Source organism: Neopsephotus bourkii, unplaced genomic scaffold (genome assembly GCF_033783945.1).
Source record: "Neopsephotus bourkii isolate Nb327-2 ecotype Australia unplaced genomic scaffold, CSIRO-AGI_Nbou_v1 NB_1820, whole genome shotgun sequence".
Lineage (NCBI taxonomy): Eukaryota > Metazoa > Chordata > Aves > Psittaciformes > Psittacidae > Neopsephotus > Neopsephotus bourkii.
The window spans coordinates 6940234-6964794 of NW_026902293.1; the positions used below are offsets into that span (position 1 = coordinate 6940234).

Below are 24561 nucleotides of genomic sequence, written 5' to 3' on the forward strand. Positions count from 1 at the left end.
AATAATAGTTTGCTAATAACAGGTAGTTCCTTCCAGGTATGATTCAGTGTTACAGTGAAGTAAAGTGCTACTAGCAAAATTTGGAACACCAAATGCATGAGACAAGTAATAGGTAATAATAATTTAGTTTAAATGTAGCATATACCTAGTATATCCAAAAGTAGTGTGAATATTATAATTTTGCAAGTTTAAATGAAACTCTTAAAAGAATGAAGTAATCCATTGTAAAGAATTTTTGCCTGCCTCATCTTATTTCATTCATTTACTTTATATTTAATGTAGCCTAAAGTAATTCAGTTACATTTTTATCTGGCAACTGAAAGAGGGAACAATTTGAAATTCACATTAAATGTTACAAACTATATCTTGCTAAATTTGATTTAGTGACACTTTTAATAAAAAGTGATCGGTTATTGATCACTAATCATCAGGACTTACATCACAAGCCAGCAAACTCAAAACTAATCCAAATCTTCAATTACAGCATAAAAACAGGAAAATAAAAACTAATTGTCCCATTATTTCCAAGTAGTATGTCTTCTTTTACCTATCACTAAACATAAGGAAATTCAACATGAATGGAATACTACATAAATATCCAGATCACTAGACAGATCACTAGTCAGATCACTATTAGAGTAACTGCCGTCAGTGTCATGCGACTCACTTTTTCTGTGGTGTTTTCACAGACCATAGCACACGGTTTCTTTTTGTTTGGTGGAAGGGAAAGCCTTCGGTCCTTACACATTCGTGTAATTCTGTAAGGAACTGAACATGCTTCAGAGAATGGCGTATTCCTATGGACCACTGGTCTGTTGATAACATGCCCGTTTTCAATATTGGTCTTTTCAGCATTCAGCAGATAATACTGAGTATACATAGTATGTGATATTTAGGAATCTGTAAGTTGACTGCTTTTCTGTCTTTGCATCTAGAAACCTCACTTCTTGCTCAATTCAATAGTGAACAGTGGGAGAGAAGCACTATCTGTTACCATATATTCCTGTGACGATGAGCAACAGAAGCAGGCATGTTTTATATCTGAAAGCCAGGACCATTGACTTAAAAGAATGGGAATTAATTTTGAGCAACTGAAAGGACAGATTTTACCACTACTATGACTGGAAAGGATAATGTAGGCAGTCTGTGGCAGTAGTATTAGTTATGTCTTGTCAGACTGCCCTTAATGTTCTGGACTGCTATAGAGGAAAAACTGCTTGTCACTGATTTTGTACTGCTCTGTTGCTGCTGTAAGGGAGCAAAGCAAAGTATTAATATGTGATAAGGGACCATATAAAAGTGCTGATGGCAATCTTGCTAGTACCGAGCTCTTGTTTCAGAAATTCAGAGTGAAAATAGGGTTGAACTCATTTCCAAGTCACTGTTAGTAGTTTTCTACATTAAAAAATTCCTGGAGGAATTCTCAGAAGCAACAAGGCTCTTGGGAAGGTTTCTCAAGTGATAATGTATGTACCCAGTGGGGAATTCAGGGATTTTTAATATGATGCTCTTGTTTCTTAGAGCCGAAAATGAACCGGAGCTTGCATACCTAATGTTCTGAACTCAAAGTCTGTTCTTCATCTCCAAAGTGCACTTTGTCTTACTAGTATTTATCTTTGCAGTGGGAAATTAACTGTTATTGATTATACTAAATTTCATGTTTGTAATAGATCTGCCTTCCTGCAACAGACTGTGCAACAGTCTGAGGTGTTGCTGATATCCTTATGTGAGGCACCAAACTTCTGTCCCATTGTCTTGTATTGTAAGGAATTGGAAACTGCTAACTATAGCAAGTCCTCCTTAGGCCCTTCTGCTAACTTCTGTGCAGTTCCAGTTGTCTGTTACTTAGGTTAGGGACACAAGTCAACAAATCATGAGAATTGTTGTTATAAGTATATAGTCCTTAATCCTGTGGGTTTATGATAACATAACCACTCAAGGGAACAGTTCTTTGTTTTCAGCTTTGTTGCTGTATGATCAGTGCCTTAGCAATACTGATTAGTAATTGCCATTCTATTCTGTACATGTAGCTTATTTAGACTTCATTAATGCCCATGAAGTCAATGGAAAATTTCCTGTCATCATTCAGTCAAAATTTAGGTAGGAACTGAAAACACAAACTGATTTATAACTGTTGTGGTTGAAGCTCAGCTGGTAACTCAGAAGCACGCAGCCATTGGTTCACCCCTCCACCCTTACCCTTCCAGATGGCATGGGAAGAGCAATCTAAAGAATGTAAACCCCACAGGTTGAGATAAAAACAGTCCAATAATGAAAGTATAATATAAAATTACTGCTACTACTACTAATGATGATGATAAGGGAAATAACAAGGGGAGAGAATGTAAAACTAAAAGGGGAAAGGAAAAAAAACCCAATAAACACAAGTGATGCACAATGCAAACTGCTCATCACTCTCTGACCGACACCCAGCCTGACCTGAGCAGTGATCTGTGCTTTCTGGCTAACTCCCCCCAGTTTATATACTGGGCATGACATGCTGTGGTATGGAATACTCCTTTGGTGAGTTTGGGTCAGGTGTCCTGTCTCTTCTCACTCCTGGCTTCACATACACTTCCTCACTGGCAGAACTAAGACATTGGTGTGTTATCAACATTGTTCTCAGGCTAAAGCCAAAACACAGCACTGCACCAGCTACAAGGGAGGAGAAAAACATAACTGGTACAGCTGAAACCAGGACAACAACATCCAGTGGTCAGGGAATGAATGATAACCAGCTGGTTTATGTTCGATCTGATCGCATTAACCTTTAGGTCTGAAGACATCATGGGCTACAGTAATTTGACAAATGTGTAACATACTTCGTAGATAGCACTAGTAAAAGAAAGTTGTGCTTTCCTCCCTCACAGCTTAAAAATGGAGCCAAAGACCAAAGGATTAAAACAACAACAGCAGCAACATAAGAAACTGCTGGCTGCCATGCTTTCTCAGGACTCCTTTGATTCTGCTCAAAGCACAGCTCCATCTGTAACCGAAGAAGATATTGACAATGAAGATGATGCAATGGAACTGCTGGGTAACTGCAAAAAATTATGTATATTTTCTGATACTTTTTTATTATAGATTCATCTAAAATATGTAATAGCTCATTAAACATAGATTAGTGTGAAACTGCTCCCTATGTCTGAAGCTAAAGTATGCAGGAGCTGTGTGAAGGTTTAACTTGCAACTTTCAGGAGTGAATGTAATGAAGACCATATATGTGTGTGAGTAAACTGCCAGATGCATCAAGAGATAATGAAATATCAAACGCTTCAGGTGCTAAAAGTAATTAATTTGATTTTCTACATAAATTACTCACAGGTTCTACTTGGAGAATGTATTTATGCACAAGAAACAGAATCAGCTTCACTAGCTTTCATCCGGTTCTTCTTTTTCTTAGCTGTATCACAATTCTAACTTCAATGGATTTTATTTGACACTTACTAGCTACAAATAGCTTATGCAATGTGAATTTGTAACCTTGAGAGGATTTGATTGTAATTTTCCAGTAGACTATTGTATGTTAAATTGTGTTCTAGAAGGCTGTATGTTCGCTGCTTCCTCCCTTTCCTAGAATTACTAGTTGTGAGAATAGGGAAATTGTTGAAGAAAGTTAATAGTCTCTTTTCTGCTATTTTTAAAAAGGTTCAGTGTAAGATACTTAAAAGGTAGTAATGGATTCTTTTTTTTTCCAATTTTTCCTATATAGAACTTTATGTGGGATCAAAGCATGGAAAATGTGCAGTCTTGAGATAGCTCAGCATTCTTACACTTACGAATTCAATCACAAACTCTTTCCTTCAGGTTGGACCTTAATTTAAAAATCAGAAAAACAAATGGTGCTCTACTTCATTATATTTCTGTTGCTTCCTTAGCAGCCTTCATAGAATCACAAAATTGCTGGAGATATCTAGTCTAGCCCTGTCCTCAATTCAGTCAGCAGGAGCAGGCTGATCTGAACATTGTTCATTTGGGTTTTGACTCTTTCAGAAGGCAGAGACTACAGCGTTCCTGGGCAGCCTGTGCCAGTGCTTGACCATGCTCATGGTCAAGAGCTTTTTGTTATGCTCAAATAATTGTAAATTAATTGTAAATTAATACATATAGTCTTTTTTTCAGTAGTTTTAAGTGGTGCTTGCATTTGTTTCTACAAGAGAGAGGAGATAATGGGCTGGATAGCTCAAGTGTCACAGTGAGTCAGTTAGTCTTTGTGTTAGAAGGAAGTCACAGTGTTTGTGACTGTGGGCTTGCAGTCTTCATAGAATCAACTGGTATTTCCAGAACTAATCCACACATTCCAGTACAGGCCATAATTACTCTGTAACTGCGTTACCTCCTTATTTCCTCCTGTGATTTACAAACCTTTCCAACTTTATCAATGTAACATAAAAAGAAAGATGAATGGGTGTCTTTTGCTGGCATAAATCAAGGAACTATAGGATTCTGTGGTCTCTGGAAGCCACAGTAGATAAATGTGTGTGTAATGTTATTGTCTTCATTATGTGTCACATACAGTATAAAATCTTGTTAAATTCTGTGGCGATAGAGAGGAAAAGGTGTGCAGTAGATGTGTAGGTCTTTTTGTCCAATTACTTGCATCTCTGGAGGTATCTGGAACCAGAAAGACAGTATAAAAGAAATTTTATATTCTAGTGTCTTGGTGTTTGGGCTGAATGTTGTCTTTGTACAGACAAGTGAAGTTCTTGTTTTTTTGGGGCTGTTTTGTTTATTTTTTAGTTAAGATTTGATTGTAGGAATCCATTCTGAATTTTTGCCATGCAAAACCTGTAACATTTTTCTATCATGCATTTCCTGAGAACTGGCAAGGCTTATACAAAATCAACTTAAAATTAAGAGATGTCACAAACAGAGCTTCTGGCTCAGGTGTTATATAAGTGATTCTGAAGCACAAAATCATGGCGTATTTGGTCCATAGCCATGCTTACAGAGATTATGTTGCAGCCATGTTGGAATAATAACCACAGATAAGAAGTTCAATATGTACATCTTGGTGTTGAAAGAGCTGTGCTTCTGCAAGACTGGCTGTTAATTTTAATTCTCATGTTGCAATTTACTGACAATATGTGTTGTATATTTGATATAATAGATTATATTGTGTGGAATTGCTCAAAACTTGAGGATATGACAAAGTGTTACACAGGAAGGGTGTTTGATTTTTCTTTTGAAGGTAACACAGAGAACTCAAGTTTCTATCAGCAAACATAGGTATTTTTCATTTCTGTATTTTCCAGATCAGTAACTGTATGATACTGGGATTGAATTTTTTTATTACTTACTGCATTAATCCATTAACTGCTTTGATGGTTTTTACACTGCTTATATGCAGTGTACCTAATTTCAAATCATGGCTTTCTGCCATCACTGTATTGCAGGGCACAGTTGTATATAGGCACTTCATTGTTCCCTTTAGAATTCAGTATTTGTTGCTTATTCGGCCCTTTCTTAAAAAAATTACCTCACACTCCTAAGCCTGGATTCTGGGAAAAAAAAGTTATACTATTTGTAGCAGATAACTTTAATGCATACCCTACTTACAATGGAGGTTTTTACAGAACACAAATTTCCATCTTTGTGTGTGTTCATGAGAATCTCTTTTAAAGCTTGGTTGATTTATTTAGGTATTAAAGGCATGAAACTTACTGCTGGTATGTTTTCTTTAAAAATCCCCAAACACCTCTTAGTACTCACATGAGAATTGTCAATAAAAATTTAGCTAGAATGTAAGATTCCAAGTAGATGAAACAATTAAGCTGTTATACTTCTGAAGAATCTATTTCAAAAGAAATATATCTGCAAAGATGGAAAAGAATATTAATGGGCCTACATTCTCATGTCATTTACCACTCTTTGTGTATAATATATGGTGGCTGTTAACACACTGGTAACTTTCTAAGTCAGTCAGCTATGCAGGTGGCTGAACTAGATTACTGGCAGGTAATGTCATAGTGGGAAGGATCTTCCTGACTTTAAAAGGCTGAGAACTGTAGCTCTAAAATTACATGTATTTATAAATGTAAAAGGATAATGCATTTGAGGTCTGTGATTGAAAATTATATCAAGAGACTTGTTTTGTATATATCCGACTGTATTGTGTTTTGTAAATGTAATCGGTAACTAAAGTAGTTCTTTGTGAACTGAGAGTCTGAAATCATGTTACTTCCTCTGTAGCTGTCCACTGGGATGGGCTGAACTGTATTTTCCCTGAAATCGATGAAAATATTGATTGATCAGTCACCAAAGCACAACTTGTCTGGTTTTAAAAAGATCAATTGTTTGATTAAGTGTAAGTATATAATTTTTCAAATGCACTGCTATGCATAAACATACATATTATAAAAATATATTTTTTGTAGCACACTTGGACTTACGTATACATTCTTGAGCTTGTTCCAAGAAGATGAAAAAGAAATTTTGTATTGTTTTACACAGTATTGATATAGAGAACATGTCCTGTGAAGAGCAGCTGAGGGAACTGGGGTTGTATAGCCTGGAGAAAAGGAAACACAGGGAAGACCTTGTTCCCTACAACTACCTGAAAGGAGATTGTGGTGAGATTGGTTTTAGTCTCTTCTCGCAAGTGACAAGTGATAGGATGAGAGGAAATGGCCTCAAATTGCACTGGGAGAGATTCAGATTGGATATTAGGAAAAAATTCTTCACTGAAAGGGTTTTCAAACATTGGAAATGTTTGAGTCACTATCCCTGGAGATATTTAGAAGGTGTGTAGATATGGCATTTACAAGCCTAGTTTAGTGGTGGACTCAGTGGTGCTAGGACTTGATCTTAAAGATCTTTCCTGACCTAAACAATTCTGTGATTCTATGATATTTATTCCTAATGCTCAAACGCCTCTTTCTTATTGTTGCCCAATCTTTATGCATGCTCACATAATTAAAAAGCTTGCCATATGCTAATTATGCAATAGTTACCTATTTAGCATCACTCCAAAGATAAGTGTAGCCAGGAAGCTCACACAGGTGTGGTTGAAGTAAAAGGTGGTGGTAACTGAACCCTATTTCCTGCGATTGATGCATATGCCAGTCTGTATAACTCTGAGAAACCTCCATGATTTCAATGGAAATAATCATGTATGTGAGAGAAATTTAAGTGTTTGCAGCACCAAGACTTGTAAAACCATCTCTTCTTTTCCTTAGAGCTGGTTTCACAGTAACAGTGGGGTTTTTTGCTCGATGTAGAAATCTTAAGTGAAAGTTCAGTGATTATCTGTTTCATGTTTATTATGTGTAATATGCAGTAACAAACCATAATCTTTAAAGACAGAAATGCACATCAAGAAGTAATATGTTTTTTGATTATTGCTTTGAGAGATACCTGATGTCATCTGTTTGCTTCAGTAATTTTTCTAATCTTTAGAATTTCTTTTTTCCTCAAGATCTTTCCAAAAGTTACTTAATCATTATAACACCCCTGATAGATTGGCTGATGATATATTTACATTTTATAACAAGAGGAGGTAAATAGAATTTAGTAAAGATTGCCGTTGCCTGTAGGATGAGACAGTAAGTCTCTGCTAGTCTACCCCTTATATAGTCTAGACTGGTTTTCTAAATGTTGTAAAGAAAGGGTGTCCAATCTGCAGTGCATTCAGTACGTTTCCTCTGGTTCAGCAGACATTCTTGATGTTACCATTTGCAACGTCTTTGGCAACGTGCCGCAACATGCAGGAAACAGAGTCTAGACCTGACAAATTATTCCAGTATTAGCAGCAGGTTCCTCTTTATTGTCTCTCCCAGCTGGACAAAAACTTCTCTGTTATGTGACTAGAGTACAACATTTTCCAAAAGAGAGGCCACAAGGCCCAGGGAAAGATGAAATGTGAGTTGTTCTACATCTTCAGAACAGTTTTCTGTGGTTTAAGTAGGGTGGTTGTGTGGGAGAAAGCTGTGTGAATTGCCCATCATGATCGCTTTTGATGACTTTTCTTTTGTGGAAGTTATTGGGAAATTGACAAGAATACCAGGGAGCATCTGCTGTGTAGTGCATGCATAGAAGCTGACACCACTGGGAGACAGTAGGCCTCTTCTACATGCAGAGACTGGCTATACTATACATTGCAAAATTTTTAGTAGCAGATGTAATGCTCTGGTGCAAGTGTGTGTTACAGATCTCCATTAGGAGGACTCCATCAAGTGTGTATATAAATACCTTTTGGAGGTGGAAAAATGGGATAGCATAGATAATCCTACATTCCTTCAGATGCTGGAAACCCTAAGTTACACAACACTGGACAGACCTCTAGTCACGGCATGTTATGCTGCACAGACCCTGCCATGCTAAGGCTGACCAACATTAAAGACCTTATTGCTCTTAGAAGTAAATAATTTAGTTTTTCTTATAAGTAAAGAATTCCAGTCAGCATTTATACTGTCAAGTAAAAAGATGCTCGCATGACAACAGGGTGGTTCACTTTGAAGGTAGAGACCGTGCAGCTGGTGTAATTGCCGAATGCCAGGTGTGAATTGCCTACCTTTATGATTGCACAGCATAACACAGACCTGTGCCTGCTCTGCTCTATTATTATGTGGATCACAAACTCCTCATTGTATGATAGACATTGGGTTCAAATCACCAGCAAGAAGAGAATTCAGTGTAGCAGGGTATTTTTGTGCCACTGGAAAGATAATTTCTCTCTCTAGTCAGAGGTAGGGATCACTGCTTTAGCTCAAGTCATGCAAAAGTGATAATGGCAGTGCTGTCTCATGTTCTTATTGCTGAATGTTGCTTCCTCAAAAGTTCCAAACGGTGTTTTTTCCCCTGTTTGTTGTTGACCCCCTCAAGCAGCTAAGGACTGCAGAGCTCCTCAGTCATTCACTGCCCCACAGTGTTAGGGGGGAGAGAATAGGAAGAGCAAAAGCAAGCAATCTAATGGGTTGAGATAAAGATAGTGTAATAATTGAAAGGAAGAGGTAGAATAAAGGAAAAAAAAAAAAAAAGCCAAAACCAAGTGATTCCAAAACAATTACTCATCACCTTCCTCATGTGGAACAATGACTAGCCAGTCCTCAAGCAACTTTGATAAAAAACACACCCCAGTGTTGATTGCTCAGCATTAAATGGCCTAGGATATCCCTTTGGTCAATTCAGGTCAGCAGTCCTAGCTGTCTCACTTTAGAGCCTCTTCCCCATGCTGTGGGGCAGATTGGGAAACAGAGAAAGCCTTGACTCTGTGCACGTACTGTTCAGCAATAGCTAAAACATCAGTGTGTTATCAACAGTATTGTAGTCGCAAGTCTAAAACATGGCACCATGTGGGCTACTGTGAAGAAAATTACCCCATCCCAGCAAGACCCAGGGTATCTCTTGAAGATATTTTTCCCAAGTCACTACTGTCTTTTTAAAGACTGAGAGCTTGTACTGAGATGATGGAAGGTTTATTCTGCTCTGTTTGGCATCTCAGGGACATAGTTCTTGCTTGTGTTAGAGAAAGGCTTCTCTCCTCTTCCTGAGATAGGTTGATCAGTGTGTGATTAGATCTCTTGCAACTGTTCTCCAATTTTTATCGCCTTTCACTCACAGCTGATTCTGTTCTCCCCATGTGTGTTTTAGGCCATTAACTGTGGACTCCAGAATGTCTCCGACATTTGCCTTGTGTCTCTTTGCTTCTTAATTAGTCTTTTTGTGCACAAAGTCCTTAGGATACCACTGACAAGTGACCATAGTTGTCACAGAGGATACAGTTTGGAAGCAATGGTATGTGACTGGGATTCTTACGCTATTGTGTAAAGGTACCTTAAGTGTTAAAGACTGTAAATCCTGTAAAGCTCAGTAGAGTGCATTATGGCTATTATTCAGATAACTCCTGTGGACTTAGATAAAGGCACATTATTTCATTCAGAAGGTTGTATTTGCAGTAATTTCTCCTTTCTCTCACTGTTCTCTTTTAACATAGGTATAGTCTGTTACTTCTTTTAACATAGTTATGGGAAGTTTACCTGGAGGGATCCATGCACAGGATGTAATCTGGAGAATGTGTAATAAATATTGAAGTCTAGTGGAAATGGTAGGGGGGAAAAGAGGAGCAGAGAAACCACCAAGGTTGTGAAAAGGTATTTCTCTTTTCAAAATCAGCAAATATGGATCACTTGTATTTTAATGTTCAGGTTACAGTGATTAACATGTTCTAACTCCAGTAAGTGTCATTAAATCTTTATCTTTTTTTGCTTTTAGTGTAATAAACATTATATTTTAAATAATATATATAATATCATTATATATAGTATATATAAAAATACATATTATATAGAAATTTGTATTCATACTTCAAACAATAAAGTAAATGCTGATCATTTTTATGCAAATGTAGTATACGAATAATGCCAGGATTGGTAAATCACTCAGAGTAATTATTTTTGCAAAACAAAGATGAGAAATAACTTTAAAAAATGGGAGTTTGTTCTTTTTCTATGACATTTCACTGAAATTTTAACTACAGCATTATTGCAGATACTGTCAATTGTTTTTTTTTTCCAGATTCCTTGATCTGCAGGACTACTGTGTAGAGAGAAGCCATAAATTTGAAATCTGCTACTAATTTTAAAGCTATATATTCATGCATTGTACTTGTCACTGACACCTGTGTAGACTTTTAAGGAATTGCATACTTTTTTTCAATCTGCCAGTATATAAAGTCCCTGAAGCAAGAGAGATGCTCAGATCTGTTCAATGTCATTCATGGAGTTCACTATTTCAGTTCATCTTGTGGTGCTGTGATAAAAGACAGCAACATCAGTGAGAATCGTCTAGCTGATCTGAGTTTAAGCAAAGCTCTAACTGGTTATTCAAAGTACATGGATTTGGTTTTTAAAGCCTTAAAATAATGGAATCCTGCTCTTTAATACCGCTGTTAGTACTACAGGTGTTTGATGTTTGCATAGAATTTTTAGAATGACAATAACTTCTGGTAAGCATAGTAAGTTATATAGTTTTGTTAAGAGGGTGTTTGTAAGGTTAGAGTAAATTATGATCTCAGTTAGTCACATCATATTGCAACACATGTAGTTATTTCTGGCTTGCTAAGCATTAAATGGTTGAAACTGAAGTTGATTGTGCTTCATATTGCTAAAGGGAAAGCAGAGAGAAAACCAATTAGAGATCCTGGCTTCTCTTGAGTTGAAATGAGTTATGTGAACTAACAAAAAGCTTTGAAAGAGTTATTAATTTTCAAAAAATAGGTGTATACTGAGTATCATGACGTGCACAATCTTGAAACATCATTTATTTACAGTTTACATGAGGAACCTTGTAAGGCCTTCCATCTAAGAGGACACTCTAACCAAACCTATGACCTGAAGACTTTGCTGTCACCGTCCAAGCTCGCTAGGCCCTGGCAGATAAACCTCAGGTGTAAAGGGTGGGGCCAGTTCTGTGCATGCTGTGCCTCACCTAAAAAACCCACTGCACAGGCCTAAAGGGTTTACTCAGACTTGCAAAGCCCTGTAGTGACAGGGGAGGGATGAAACAGCAGGTGATAAGATGCACCGGAAGCCGCAGATGCAACCCTGCATGCAGGTGGTTCAAGGCATTGGTCGCTTGAGATTGACCCAGGAGATGACAGTCTTGTTCAGAAATATCCTGAATGACCAAGCAGCCTTTTTTCCAACTGGATTTGCCTATCCCATGTTGCCCTTTTAGTCTTCATTGCACTTGTAGTAAGCGTGGATAAAGCTCTTCCCAAATCTTCGTTCACAAAGCCAGCCATCAATCAAAACAAGGAACCAAAGCTTATTTTAGATCTATACCTAAAGAACAGAGTGGGGACTCTATGTCCCTACTAGTCCCTATCCTAGTCTCCTGACTGTCCAGATGAGAGATCTAAATGTATGTTACAGGCCTTCTTACAGCCTGGGATTTCTTCTAACAGAAGGAAAGGGGACACAGGAACATGGTATAGATCACTCATTATGATGTGATATTGACCCTAATATCGTTGGATTAGACTGATAATTTTTCTAGACTGGCACGTTTAATGGTTGTGGAGGCACAGAAGTCCCTTTAAAGAAACTATAGGAAAATGCTTCCTCCTACCTCAACACCATTTACAAGACAGGAAGCTGATACTCACAGCTAGGTGTATTTCCGTTTGTTTTATTTCCACTGCCTGCCTCCAGGTGTACCAAGAACATCAGGTGTCGGGCAAATAGCAAAGAGCTGTAGTTGAGTCAAGTGGCATATTTTAGATAACATTCTGAGCTATGAAGTTTAAGGAAATAGCTTTTCACAAGTTGAACATAGTTGTTTTGTGGAATGCATTGCCACAGAAGATTGTGGAGACTACAAGTGTAAATATATAAAACTAGATAAATTCATAGAAGATAGATCAGTTCTACTTTACTAAATATGCTGGTTCAGGTACAGTCCCAAATTTGGAAATTGCACATAACAGGATCTTTATTTACCGTCTATATGCTGCTGACTTCTTTGAGTCAGGGCACTATGCTAGTTAACAACTCAGGTCTGAGCTGGCTCATGTTCAGCAGCCGTCAGTCAGCACCCCCAGGTCCTTTTACTCCGAACAGCTTTCCGCCCCTCTGCCCCAAGCCTGTGCAGTTGTTGTGCAGGACCTGGCGCTGAGCCTTGTTGAATTTCATATAACTGGCCTTGGCCCATCGATTCAGACTGTCCCTATCCCTCTGCAGAGCCTTCCTACTTTCCAGCAGATCAACACTCCCACCCACCTTGGTGTCACGTGTCACTTACTGAGGGTGCACTCGATCCTCTCCTCCAGATCATCAGTAGAGGTATTAAATAGAACTGGCCACAGTGCTGAGCCCCAGGAAACACCACTTGTGACTAGGTGCCAACTGGATTTAGCTCCATCCACCACAACTCGTTGGGCCCAGCCATCCAGCCAAGTATACCCATGAGCTGAGCTGTGGGATTTTATGCATGCAGTCACAGTCATGAGAAAACATTTATCTAATATATTGCTGTCCTCTCATTCTCCTTCACACAGCCAGCTGTCTTTTGATGTGCAATGTACTAGGTACAGTGCAGTAGGCACTAAGTACTAGGAACAATTTGGGGACTTCATATGGAGTAGTCACATGCAGTTTGCTTTGAAGTTGTAAGTATTTCTCTTATTGCTTGAAGTTAGGCAGTGCCTTTACTGTATTTACTGTTTAGGTGATACTCTTAAGATATTTCTTTGCCCTAAATCACTCATGAGTTCATTCTGGTGTTAATTATTCCTGCTCTGCTAATAGTATGGGAAAATGACAGTTAAATAAATATTTATTCTCTGAGGGCTGATTCCCTGTCTCTCTTCCATGAGAAAATGGAAAAATTTGGCTTTTCTCTCTGCAGAAAATGGATTGCTTCTTGCTCATTTCATCAGTCTTTACTTTTTGATGCCAGGATTTCCCTACTCATATGCCAACTGCTTTTAGTTAAAGGTAAGGTGATGTAAAAGATGTGTGGGTACTACTCCCTTACTATTCCATTCTCCTTCTGGCAAGCCCAGACTAAAGCCAACTCTTAATGATGGCTTGCAAGAAAATTAGCATGTCCTAAGAGTTGCTAGCTGGTTTAGCAATTGTTATAATGTAAGTAAAAATTGTCACTACAGTTTATTCATGCAGAACTGATAGAAGGAACATTCAAACTATATAGATAAATTGTAGCAAGTTTCTGAAAGGCAGGAGATGAGTAATGCTGACTGTCAGTTTGTTACTTTGGAAATCAGGTTGAAATCTATATATCATAGAATCACAGAATGGTTTGGGTTGCAAAGGACCTTAAGATCATCTAGTTCCAACCCCCCTGCCATGGGCAGGGACACCTCACACTAAACCATGTCACCAAGGCTCTGTCCAACCTGGCCTTCAACATCGCCAGGGATGGAGCATTCACAAATTCCTTGGGCAACCCATTACAGTGCCTCACCACCCTTACAGTAAAGAACTTCCTCCTTATGTCTAACCTGAGTTTCCCCTGTTTAAGTTTGATCCTGTTACCCCTTGTCCTATCTCTGCAGTCCCTGATGACGAGTCCCTCTCTGGCATCCTTGAAGGCCCCCTTCAGATACTGGAAAGCTGCTATGAGGTCTCCATGCAGCCTTCTCTTCTCCAGGCTGAACAGCCCCAACTTTCCGACGCTAAACACTAATGATGTTATAAACTCCAGAAGATTGATCATTTAATTGTTAATGTGTAGCTAATTCATTTGTCTTAGATTCACTGATTTGCAGTGTGGATTTGTGTGAGAAAAAAGACAAAATATGTCAATAATTTTACTGAGCAGAAGTAACTGGATCGTAAGGTCTGTTTAAACTGTAAAACTCTGCAATTTTTTAGTATGGGTCCTAGCACAGTGGAATTGGAGTTGACAAGTACTGCAGCAGTATGAGGAAATAGTATTAGAGCTTCAGTTACACATTCTTCTGCAGAAGTATGATGGGACTATAGAGCTGATGGACAGCGGTAGAGCAGCTGATGTCATCTACCTGGACTTGTGTAAAGCATTCAACACTGTCCCACACAACATCCTTGTCTCTAAATTGCAGAGACTTCAATTTGATGGATGGACCACTCGGTGGATAAAGAACTGGCTGGATGGCCACAGACAAAGGGTTGTGGTCAATGGCTCAATGTCCAACTGGAGACCAGTAATGAGTGGTGTCCCTTAGGGATCGGTGTTGGGACGGGTCTTGCTTAACATCTTCATCACTGACATGGACGGTGGGATTGAGTGCGCCCTCAGCAAGTTTGCCAATGACACCAAGCTGTGTGGCTCGGTTGATACACTGGAGGGAAGGAATGCCATCCAGAGGGACCTTGACACACTTGTGAGGTGGGCTGATGCCAACCTCATGAAGTTTAACCATGCCAAGTGCAAGGTCCTACACCTGGGTCAGAGCAATCCCAGGCACAGCTACAGGCTGGGCAGAGAAGAGATTCAGAGCAGCCCTGCAGAGAAGGACTTGGGGATGCTGGTCGGTGAGAAAATGAACATGAGCCAGCAGTGTGCACTTGCAGCCCAGAAAGCCAACCGTATCCTGGGCTGCATCAAAAGGAGCGTGACCAGCAGGTCGAAGGAGGTGATCCTGCCCCTTTACTCTGCTCTTGTGAGACCTCACTTGGAGTATTGTGTGCAGTTCTGGTGTCCTCAACATGAAAAGGACATGGAACTGTTGGAACAAGTCCAGAGGAGGGCCATGAGAATGATCAGGGGACTGAAGCACCTCCTGTATGAAGATAGGCTGAGAAAGTTGGGGCTGTTCATCCTGGAGAAGAGAAGGCTGCATGGAGACCTCATAGCAGCCTTCCAGTATCCGAAGGGGGACTGTAGGGGTGCTGGGGAGGGACTCTTTGTTAGGAACTGTAGTGGTAGGACAAGGGGTAATGAGTTAAAACTTAAACAGGGGAAGTTTAGATTGGATATAAGGAGGAAATTCTCTCCTGTTAGGGTGGTGAGGCACTGGACTGGGTTGCCCAGGGAGGTTGTGAATGCTCCATCCCTGGCAGTGTTCAAGGACCAGGTTGGACGAGGACTTGGATGATATGGTTTAGTGTGAGGTGTCCCTGTTCATGGCAGGGGGGTTGGAACTTGATGATCTTAAGGTCCTTTCAAACCCTAGCTATTCTATGATTCTGTGATTCTAACTAGTATTCCCAGTAGAAAATAAAATGAATTTGTACTTAAAACATTTGGTATCTCATATAAGTCTAATATTGTCTACTAAAGCTAGAATAATGAAATTATTATCCATGATTTAGAGAAGTGATAGTAAAATTAGGAGAATGAATGGAAAAATACTACTTTTTCCTCTAGGCTATTAGAAAAAAAAAAAAAAAAGGCAAAACCTCATGAACAGAAATGTGGGTCAAATGGGAAGTTCAGCTTTCCAGAAGATACAACTGCCGCAGCAGATCTATTTTGATGTGATTGGATAAAGAAGCTTTCAGATAAGATGATAGTAAAGAATCAGAGATGTTGCCTTTTTTCGAGGGGAGGCTCAGCTCCTTCTTACAGCCTATGTTTGCTTGTAGCCGTGTGAAAGAAAAAGAGAAAAAAAAAAGGAGAAAAAAAGAATTAAACATGTGGAGTGCAGTACAAGATATAAGTTGTGGTAGTAAAGGGATTGCAGAACTTACGCTGCAGGAACTCTGGCAGCTAAGAGCAGATGACATTCCTTTAAAGACAATCCATTGTCCATAATGTAGGGGTCCTACCTATAGGGTGAAGCTGAGGCAACTCAATTTTTTAGCATGGAAAAGAGAAGGTCTAAGGGGGATCCAAGAGCACCTCCGTGCCTAAGTGGAGGCTCCTGAGAACGAGGATACATATTCTTAGTACTGATGTACACAGCAGGAGGGTGAGTGATACTAGGTATAAATTGAAACAGGCAAGGTTCTGATTAGATATAAAGGGGGAAAAAATCGATATGTGGATATTAAACTGCTGAAATGAGTTGCCCAGGGAGGTTGTGGAGTCACTGACCTTGGATGTTTTCAAGACTCAATTTGATAAAATACAAAGCAACATGGCTGACCCTCCTTTGAACAGGAAGGTGAGCCAGATACCTCCTGAGGTATCTCTGCACCTTAATGATTTTATGAATTGCTAGCATAGGGAGGGCCACAGGCCCATGAACTGTAATTTTGTTTTACTCTACTTGTAAAATGCTGAAAATTAAACCATTAGAAACTTGATGTTGCTCTATGTCTGGGTAAACGACTGTGCAAGTAAGTATTTTACCAAACAGAACAGACTGAGGCAAAGACATTAGATCTGGATTTCAGAAGGAAAGTGAAAGAGGTGATGAAATAGAACACTTTCGGTGTGATCAGAAAACATGTAGAGGGGTTTACTATGTTAGATGGTTTGGATAAACTATATAAGAAGTATATCTGTCGTGCAAACATGCATGAATGATTGCTCTATTCCCCTATTTCTCTAGTAACATAATTATATTACTTAACATAAAATGCCAGTTTCAAATCTGGTAACAAGTATTACAGGTGCAAGCTGAGCTTTTAACTAACCAGTAGCTGATTACAAGTTCAGTCATGCAGAAGGGAGATTTGTTTACTGATGAGAATTGTATTGGGCCTTAGTAGTGCCAAAATTCTGTCAAACCTCATGGTTGTCTCCAGAATGTGATGAAAATAAAGCTGCAAGCTGAATCAAAACCAAAATGTTGATTTGTGCTTAGAAAGAAAAACAGGTGAAAGAAGGAGAGAAGAAGAAAGTTGAAGAGTAGTGTCAAGGTAAGCACTCAGGAGAAAATACATATTTATGTCACAGTTTAGATATTGATATACTAGTTATACAGATATTAAGTTATACAGTAGCTATACAGATAGAAAGTTAATGTAGAAGCACCTAGACAAGTAATTACAGCCCGTTACAGTTCTTTCCCTCATCTGACCTTTTAATGTGGGCTGAAATATCTCAGATAATCCAAATAGAAGAACGACAAGATAGATTGAAAAGTCAGTCCTCTAAGCACAGAGTTGAAGCCATCCCAGACTGTGTGATAGAAAAATAATTAGCTAGAAGAAACAACCACTTCTTACAGGTTAGATGATTATAGTATTAACACCATGGATCCAGACAGAACAGTCCTAAAGGAGAACTAAAAATAAAATAAAATAAAAAGATAGTGAATATCCAATAAGAAGCATTTGGATTTATTTAGGAAAAATTGGAAACATTCTCTGGTAGAATATGCAGTAAATATGAAAAGTGAAGATGAAATATGGGTGTATGGTACAAAGAAACATCACCAAACTATACATGCAGGCAGATATCTCTACAGACAATCGGCAACAACCTCATGTCTCCAAAATTCCTGAAGTAGACTATGGATAGTGCACTTACCCATGATACAGGTGACAAAGCAATGCTATTTAAAATGCAATGAATACAATAATTTTAAAGAGAAATGCTTTTGTGACCCATATAAAGTGGTCCTGGTTACTGAACAAATGAAAGATAACCTCTTACAGTAGTATCTTACAGACAGATGTACATTCACACTGTTCACTGCTGCGCCTGCAGAGTATGTACAGCACTGACATCTTAGAAAGTGAGGAGAGAAAGCTACAGAGCTAGAAAAGACTAGTGCTAGGAAAGCAAAGGTGTGTGGGAACCTGCGAGCCAGAAACACCTTGACCCTTTCAACTGCTACACAGCCTACCCAGGAAAATTTGGAGTCTCTGCCTCATTTTAAATTTTCTGTTTCACATTCTTCAAAATTCATTAACATGATTGTAATATTGCTAGGGCTTATAATTTTTTATTATTATTATTAAAAAGAAATGGAAACAGGAGTTTGCAAACATTTACATTTTTGTTCAAGTTTGATGAGGTTCATATTAAGAAAAGAAATAATCCAAATGCTAAAGAAACTTCTGATGGATATGTAATGTTTTCATTTAAATTAATGATGGACAAGCTACATGAACAGGGGGCAATAATGAAATCTTCTGTTTTTGTGTTGACCTAACATAAAGACTTTTGCTTGTTTTATACTGATCTCTTACCAAAACGGTACATTGAATTCAGTAGAAGCTTGTTTAAAGGTTTGTCTTTGGATGCAAAGTTATCTCATAACTTGATTATCATCCTAACACAAGTGTTTGGACATATACAAAAATAATTGTTCAAAAAGTCACGGCTTTCTCTGAAAATGAGTGATACAGGCTTAATGTTCTGCAGTACCTCTCAGTACTGACTCAGGCTAATACCATTAGCCTGTGACACCCTGGAAGAATTTATTTCCAGTTCCAGAAGGGAGTTTACTGTAATACACTGGAGATAATAGGTAGAATGCTGTAGATTATGCATCACCAAGAGCCCTTGGCTATGACCTCACGTGCTTTCTGCATACAGAGATGAACATGATTCCAGAGTGGATGGAGAGGCTCCTGAGGTAGAGGTAGCTGCTTTGGTCATATTGGTTCTGGGTGCTGCTCTACGTTTGCAGCTCACTCTGTATCTCGTTGGTGTTGCAATGGTATCTTTATTCTGCAAGCATGTTATAATCTGGAAACATTCTAACTGGGATACTGTGATTGTTATTTATCCTAGAATTCAAATGTAGGGGATTATGTTTCAGGTGAGACTTCTGCTGACAACCATATGTTTTATATGAATCTGCAATGTTAAAAGCCATGCAAAACTACTGTGAATAGTGGTGTGAGCAAACTTAGGTTTTGACCCTGCAAACAGCATTACTAAAATTGGATCCTATGGGTTACAGCCTGTCATTCTATTTCATTTTGAGTTTGCAGTAGTTTTTAGCTTATTTTAGAATAACCAGCCAACATAATAAATGTGATTCACTGGTTATAATTAATTTATGAAGAGATTGTCTTTTAAGCATGCAGCTAGAGCTAAGTTAGTTACAGATTATTCTTTATGAACCTGTCCCATGTATTTTATAGTCAAAATGAACACAAATGTGCATGCTTCACCACTTTAATGGTCTAGCTCCACAGTCTGTTGCATGATTAGAAAATACAAATGTCTATATGGGGAATTAAATATGATTATTGATGAACTGAATTGGTTTTTATGGCTAGATGAAAAAAGCCGTGGATAGTGACGCCTGTATTGTCAGAAAGAAGCTGTGCCCACCGGGGGGCGCTGGAGCTTTTCTTTATGGGATGATTAATCTAAATGTAGATTAGATGTAATCTATTTGAAAGGCAAACACAGCGTTTAACATTGCAAGAAAAAGGTACCATATGTACAAGAAAACGGGAAAACAAATCAGTGTACTATAAGCCTTTTATTTGCAAAGGTTGTAAAAATAGGTGCTTTATTCTAGCAAGAGTTATATGCAAATTTACACTGAAGACTGCATGTAACTGCAAAATCCGATAATCAGTTTTCAACTGATGTTCTGTATCTCACTGTTGTAAGCTCTGATGGTCTTTTTTCTTACTTTTTGCAAAGCACATGATTTTTAAACCTGTGATACATGTGCAGCCTTTAAAATGAATATACAGAACTGGGAAACGGGTTTGGGTTTTTTCTTCTTGAAATTGAAAAATAACACATGAGGAAGCTAATAACCTATCCTTCTGTATATAGAATCAAGACATGCTGTAGTGTGCAGCAATATATTAGTCTTTACAAACCTCGATTATAACCTGTATTACAGGGACTATATTTGAAACTGCTCTGATTTGTCCATTATAACAAAATGTGTTTCTTTTTGCCAAATTTTCCAAGTCTAGGTCAGTGATCCTGTAAGCATTTTGCATGACTCACATAATCATACAAATTGCAAATATCTGGCTTATGTCATCTTGATTAATGTAGAAGCAAGTGAACTCAGAGAGCAGCACTTGTCAAAATATGGCAGAATCATATCAACAATTCTTCCCCATAAAGACTGATGCTGCTACCCATATATATTCATAATTTATCCCAAATCTTGTAAATAAGTCTGCTGGCAAAACAATTACTTAAGTATAGGGGAGGGAATAAATATGAGGGAAGAGAAGTGCTAATATTCAGCTAGGGATGATAAGTTTCAATTTTTGCAAGAATGAACTGTTGTTGTGATGCATTTGAACTTAATTTTATAACATTCATAATTAACTTAGCATGTAGTTAATGCTAAACTTGCAAATTGTGACAGATAGTGCTGGAAAATTATTTGCAGTCCAAAATCTTGTCATAGTATATGACGCCACATGCGCTTAATCGAGTATACGTTAATGTGTAGTACAAAACCACAATTATTTGGGTGAGAATAAATCAACTAATTTGCGTAGGACAAAGGAGATGTGAAACACAAAGTGGTCATCAAAATGGTCATCTTTGATTCATTCTTCTACTACAAAATTTCAGGTACAATGATTATGCAAAAAATCTGCTACAGTGATTATGGTATCCTTTTCCCACATATACAATTGATATTATTTGTAGAAAATGTTTATCACATAATAAGGGTGAAAAATAACTTGTGTAGAGACCAGTGAAATAAACTCTTTGAGAGAAAATGTAAATGTATAAAAATAAAAGATTGGTTCAGTATCTCAAACTTCAGCTGTTTTGAAATTAATCTTTTTGCTACTTTCTCATGAAAATAAAATGGTTTTTGTTGTTAACAGAATTTCTGCTCAGCTGGTGCATTGAAAAGACACTGCATTGGAGTAGTAAGGGTAGTTTGATTTTTTTTTGTTTTAAATTTTTATTAAAAGGAGTGACATAAATGTAATTTTCGCAATTAACTTATAAACTGTATGTTTATCACTGTAAAAACTAATAAGTCAGTGATATAACTGCTGTCAAAACCCTCTTCAGTACTAGAGTGCTTATGTGATTTGTTTTGTTCTAAGATGTTGCAGGTCAAATGAGTTTAAAAGTCTTCCTTCTTTTTGGCACTTTTCATTGTATATGTATTGCTTTTTCTTTTCAGGCTTCATACTTTTAGTTTGTAGCACACCCGGTCCTTTGTTAGAGTCATGTGTAAAAATTGTATTTAAAATGGTTCTAATCCTGCCACTGTTCTTCTGATGAGTTGTTTAAGGTGTGACTGGTTTAACTTCTGATTTTTTTTGTTGTTTGATTTGTTCATACAAAAGCCTATTTTATATAACTGACTGAGTTGAAGTCTGTTGAAAGAAGGTAATGTTCAGAGAACTTATGGTTTGAATGAAAACAAGAACTCATGCTTCCCTTTATCTTTTAAGGGAAAAAGTATTTTGTTTTGCAAATTATATTGTAAAAGGAAATGTGGTATTGAGATATAATAGAAACTTTTGACCTATGAATATGAAAGGCTCAACAATCTATAGTGTAAAACACACTGCTGATTGATAAGATTATTTTGTGTGTATGTATGTGAATGACCACTTCCCCACAGAAGATTAGGGGAAAAAACAACCTAACATTACTCAAAAGATGTTTTTAAATAATATCAGTTTCCAAAGCATAAGCATTGCCCATCTTCCCTTCAAAGAGATCATACGTTACAGGCTATGATGGTCACTATAAATAGATGCAAGCTTGCGCAGAAAATGCAGTACCTTGGCTTAAACTGTACTTTAGAAAACAAAGCATTTCCCTGAATCTATAATGCAATTCAACTATTAATTCCTTAGAGATAAAAAGTGCAAAATGGAGGATAGTGAATTGTTTTGTTAGGGCATGCCATATATTGACTGAATTGAGTTGGAATGAGCAGGGAAATTAAGCAAGAGAAAAGAAAGACGTAAGTATACCTTAACAGGAAAAAATAAAGTGCATTTATATCCAATTTCATTTCTGACAAATGAAGTACCTCAAGGAACAATACTTTTGTGGGCTCTATCATTAGTAGTGGGTTATCAAATATATAACAAAAAAAAAAGGAAGTTATGTTTATATGTAAACCAGCAGGACATTTAATCAGAAATTCAGCAATATTAGGCTTAGGGTTCTGTTGCACATGTCATTTGAACTCCTTGTACATATGTGTTAAAGAATATTTTTTTAATATATGATTGCATTTTTTTCCTGTTCTCTGTCTTTCCCCCCACCAAGCCTACCCCTCACTTTTCTCTCCCTTTTCACTACATTCCACCTTTTCTTTTTTCTTTGCTGACTGGCAGGCATGGTCTCAGTTTTGGTCCTTGGTAGAACAATGTTGGCAACAATCCAACAGAACATAATTGCTTAATTGTCCAACACTGGTGGCTTTGGGAAGAATCTATTATGTAGAGGTGGAATATTCACCAGACAGGATACACCTGTCCATATTCCCATATTGTAGACAGAGTAAGTTGCTAACCTAAAGAGCTTTTACTAGCTGTGGATGAATCTGAAGTTTTGAGACACTGTAAGGAGGTCACATTGACAAGGTTTTCCATAAAAGTGCCATTAAGATGTCTGATAAAAATTAAGTTCTCATGACTTGCCACAGAAGTTTGGATTCCTGTTTCAGTGTCTGCAAAGAACTCCTTTTCTTAACATAGGCAAACATACTTTTCTGTTCCTAACCCTTAACAACTAATGAAACAATTTAACTCATTTAAAATAAAAAAAAAATGAAAAGATTTTTCAAAAGAGGTACAAGTAATAAGGAAAAATATGCTGAAATTGCAAATATTAATATTATAAGAAACTGAAGAGAAGTCTTACTTTGGAGATTGCTCAGCAGTTGAAGTTCTACTTCTCATAAATGTTTCTGTCTTAAATAACTTTTGGGTAGATGACTGAAGTAAATCTGCAGAATCAGGTTCAGTAATCTGCAGAAACATGGTCCCTATTGGTGGGAAAAGAATCACTTTTTCCACCTGAAGTTCCATATATTTATATGAATTCATTCAAGTAATCTCCAGCAGAATAGTCTGTAATGCACATGCATATATCTATATATACAGTATATTTATATATATATATGTTTGGATATATCATCTTTTCTGTGACTACAGGATTTAGCTGTTCTTTATTACAGACACCAGGGTATTATTCCTGAGACATTGCTATGAAAAGGAGGATCACATCAAGAACTAGAGTTTAACAGTGGATTTTGCAGTATTCTCCTAGTTTGTTGCCAGTAAAAGGCTAGGCCATTTCCTGTGACAAGTAGTTACATCTTCCGTGTTTCCATGTATGTCACTGAAAATGAGAGATTATTTTTTCAATGCAGTTTTAGTTTTGCAGTCGAAAGATTTACAATTCACATGGCTGTTTAGACCTGACTGAAAGAAAAACTGTGAATATTAAAGCGGGCTGAATAGCAGAAATTTTTATTATTTTCTTTTAGTGTTTGATTCCAAATAGGATTGAAGCAGGAATCTTTACATTTGCTCTTTGGCTGAAGTTGCCCAATTCCCCTGCTGCTGCAGGGGGTGAAATTGACATTCTTGTCAGTTTCCCTGTTAATGGGAGCTGTGAAATTGACAAGAATGGTAATTTCATGGGGGAGCCTCTGGGACCTCCCAGACCCCTGTGGCTAAGGGGCAGCCCCTGTATGGATTTTGCAGACATGCGCCACCAATCTCAGAATTTACAAGCATGGTGTGTGTCCAAACTCTGCAATTAGGAGACAGGGTTATAATGGTATCTTGGCTTGAGTGTGCAGCAGGTAAACCTGATCTTTGGTTAGAGAGAAAGCTTCTTTGAACTGTAGCCTTCCGGGTCCTTGGAAACTCCAAGGCTCTGTGCTCTTAAAGGCAGATGCTGACTGGTGCCAAATGAGGCTTTCTCAGGCTTGTGTGATAGCAACAGGCATTACTAAGATAGGCCTTCCAGAATGATTGCTGGTAGGTAGGAAAGCAGGAGTAAACCTATTCTGGATTGGCTGGAAGTATAGAAAACCTGGTATTTTTTAAATTTTGAATATGTTTAAACTTAATGATACAATACCTTTGAATATAGTGAAAAGATTAGCCTGGACATCTGAATATCAGTCATCACTGAAATACGATTGGTAACATTCAACTAGAAAAGATACTAGCATGAAATATGTTTGAAATACAGAACAGGTAACACCAACGCTATCTTTTCATTTTCAGCTCAGAACTGTTTTTTCTAAAGGGAGGTCTGAACATCTGGAATACTGTTGTTTATCAT

The 24561-nt window shown here is 37.8% G+C and overlaps 1 protein-coding gene across 6 annotated transcripts in view; it reads left to right on the forward strand.

Annotated features, from left to right (window-relative positions):
• Positions 1 to 24561, forward strand: part of CUNH8orf34 (chromosome unknown C8orf34 homolog) — a 188334-nt gene that overhangs the window by 62491 nt on the left and 101282 nt on the right. For all 6 annotated transcript variants that reach the window (XM_061342880.1, XM_061342877.1, XM_061342882.1 and 3 more), the window contains one exon: positions 2871 to 3037. In XM_061342880.1, the coding sequence (XP_061198864.1) occupies positions 2871 to 3037 (167 nt within the window). The remainder of the gene's footprint in view (positions 1 to 2870; positions 3038 to 24561) is intronic.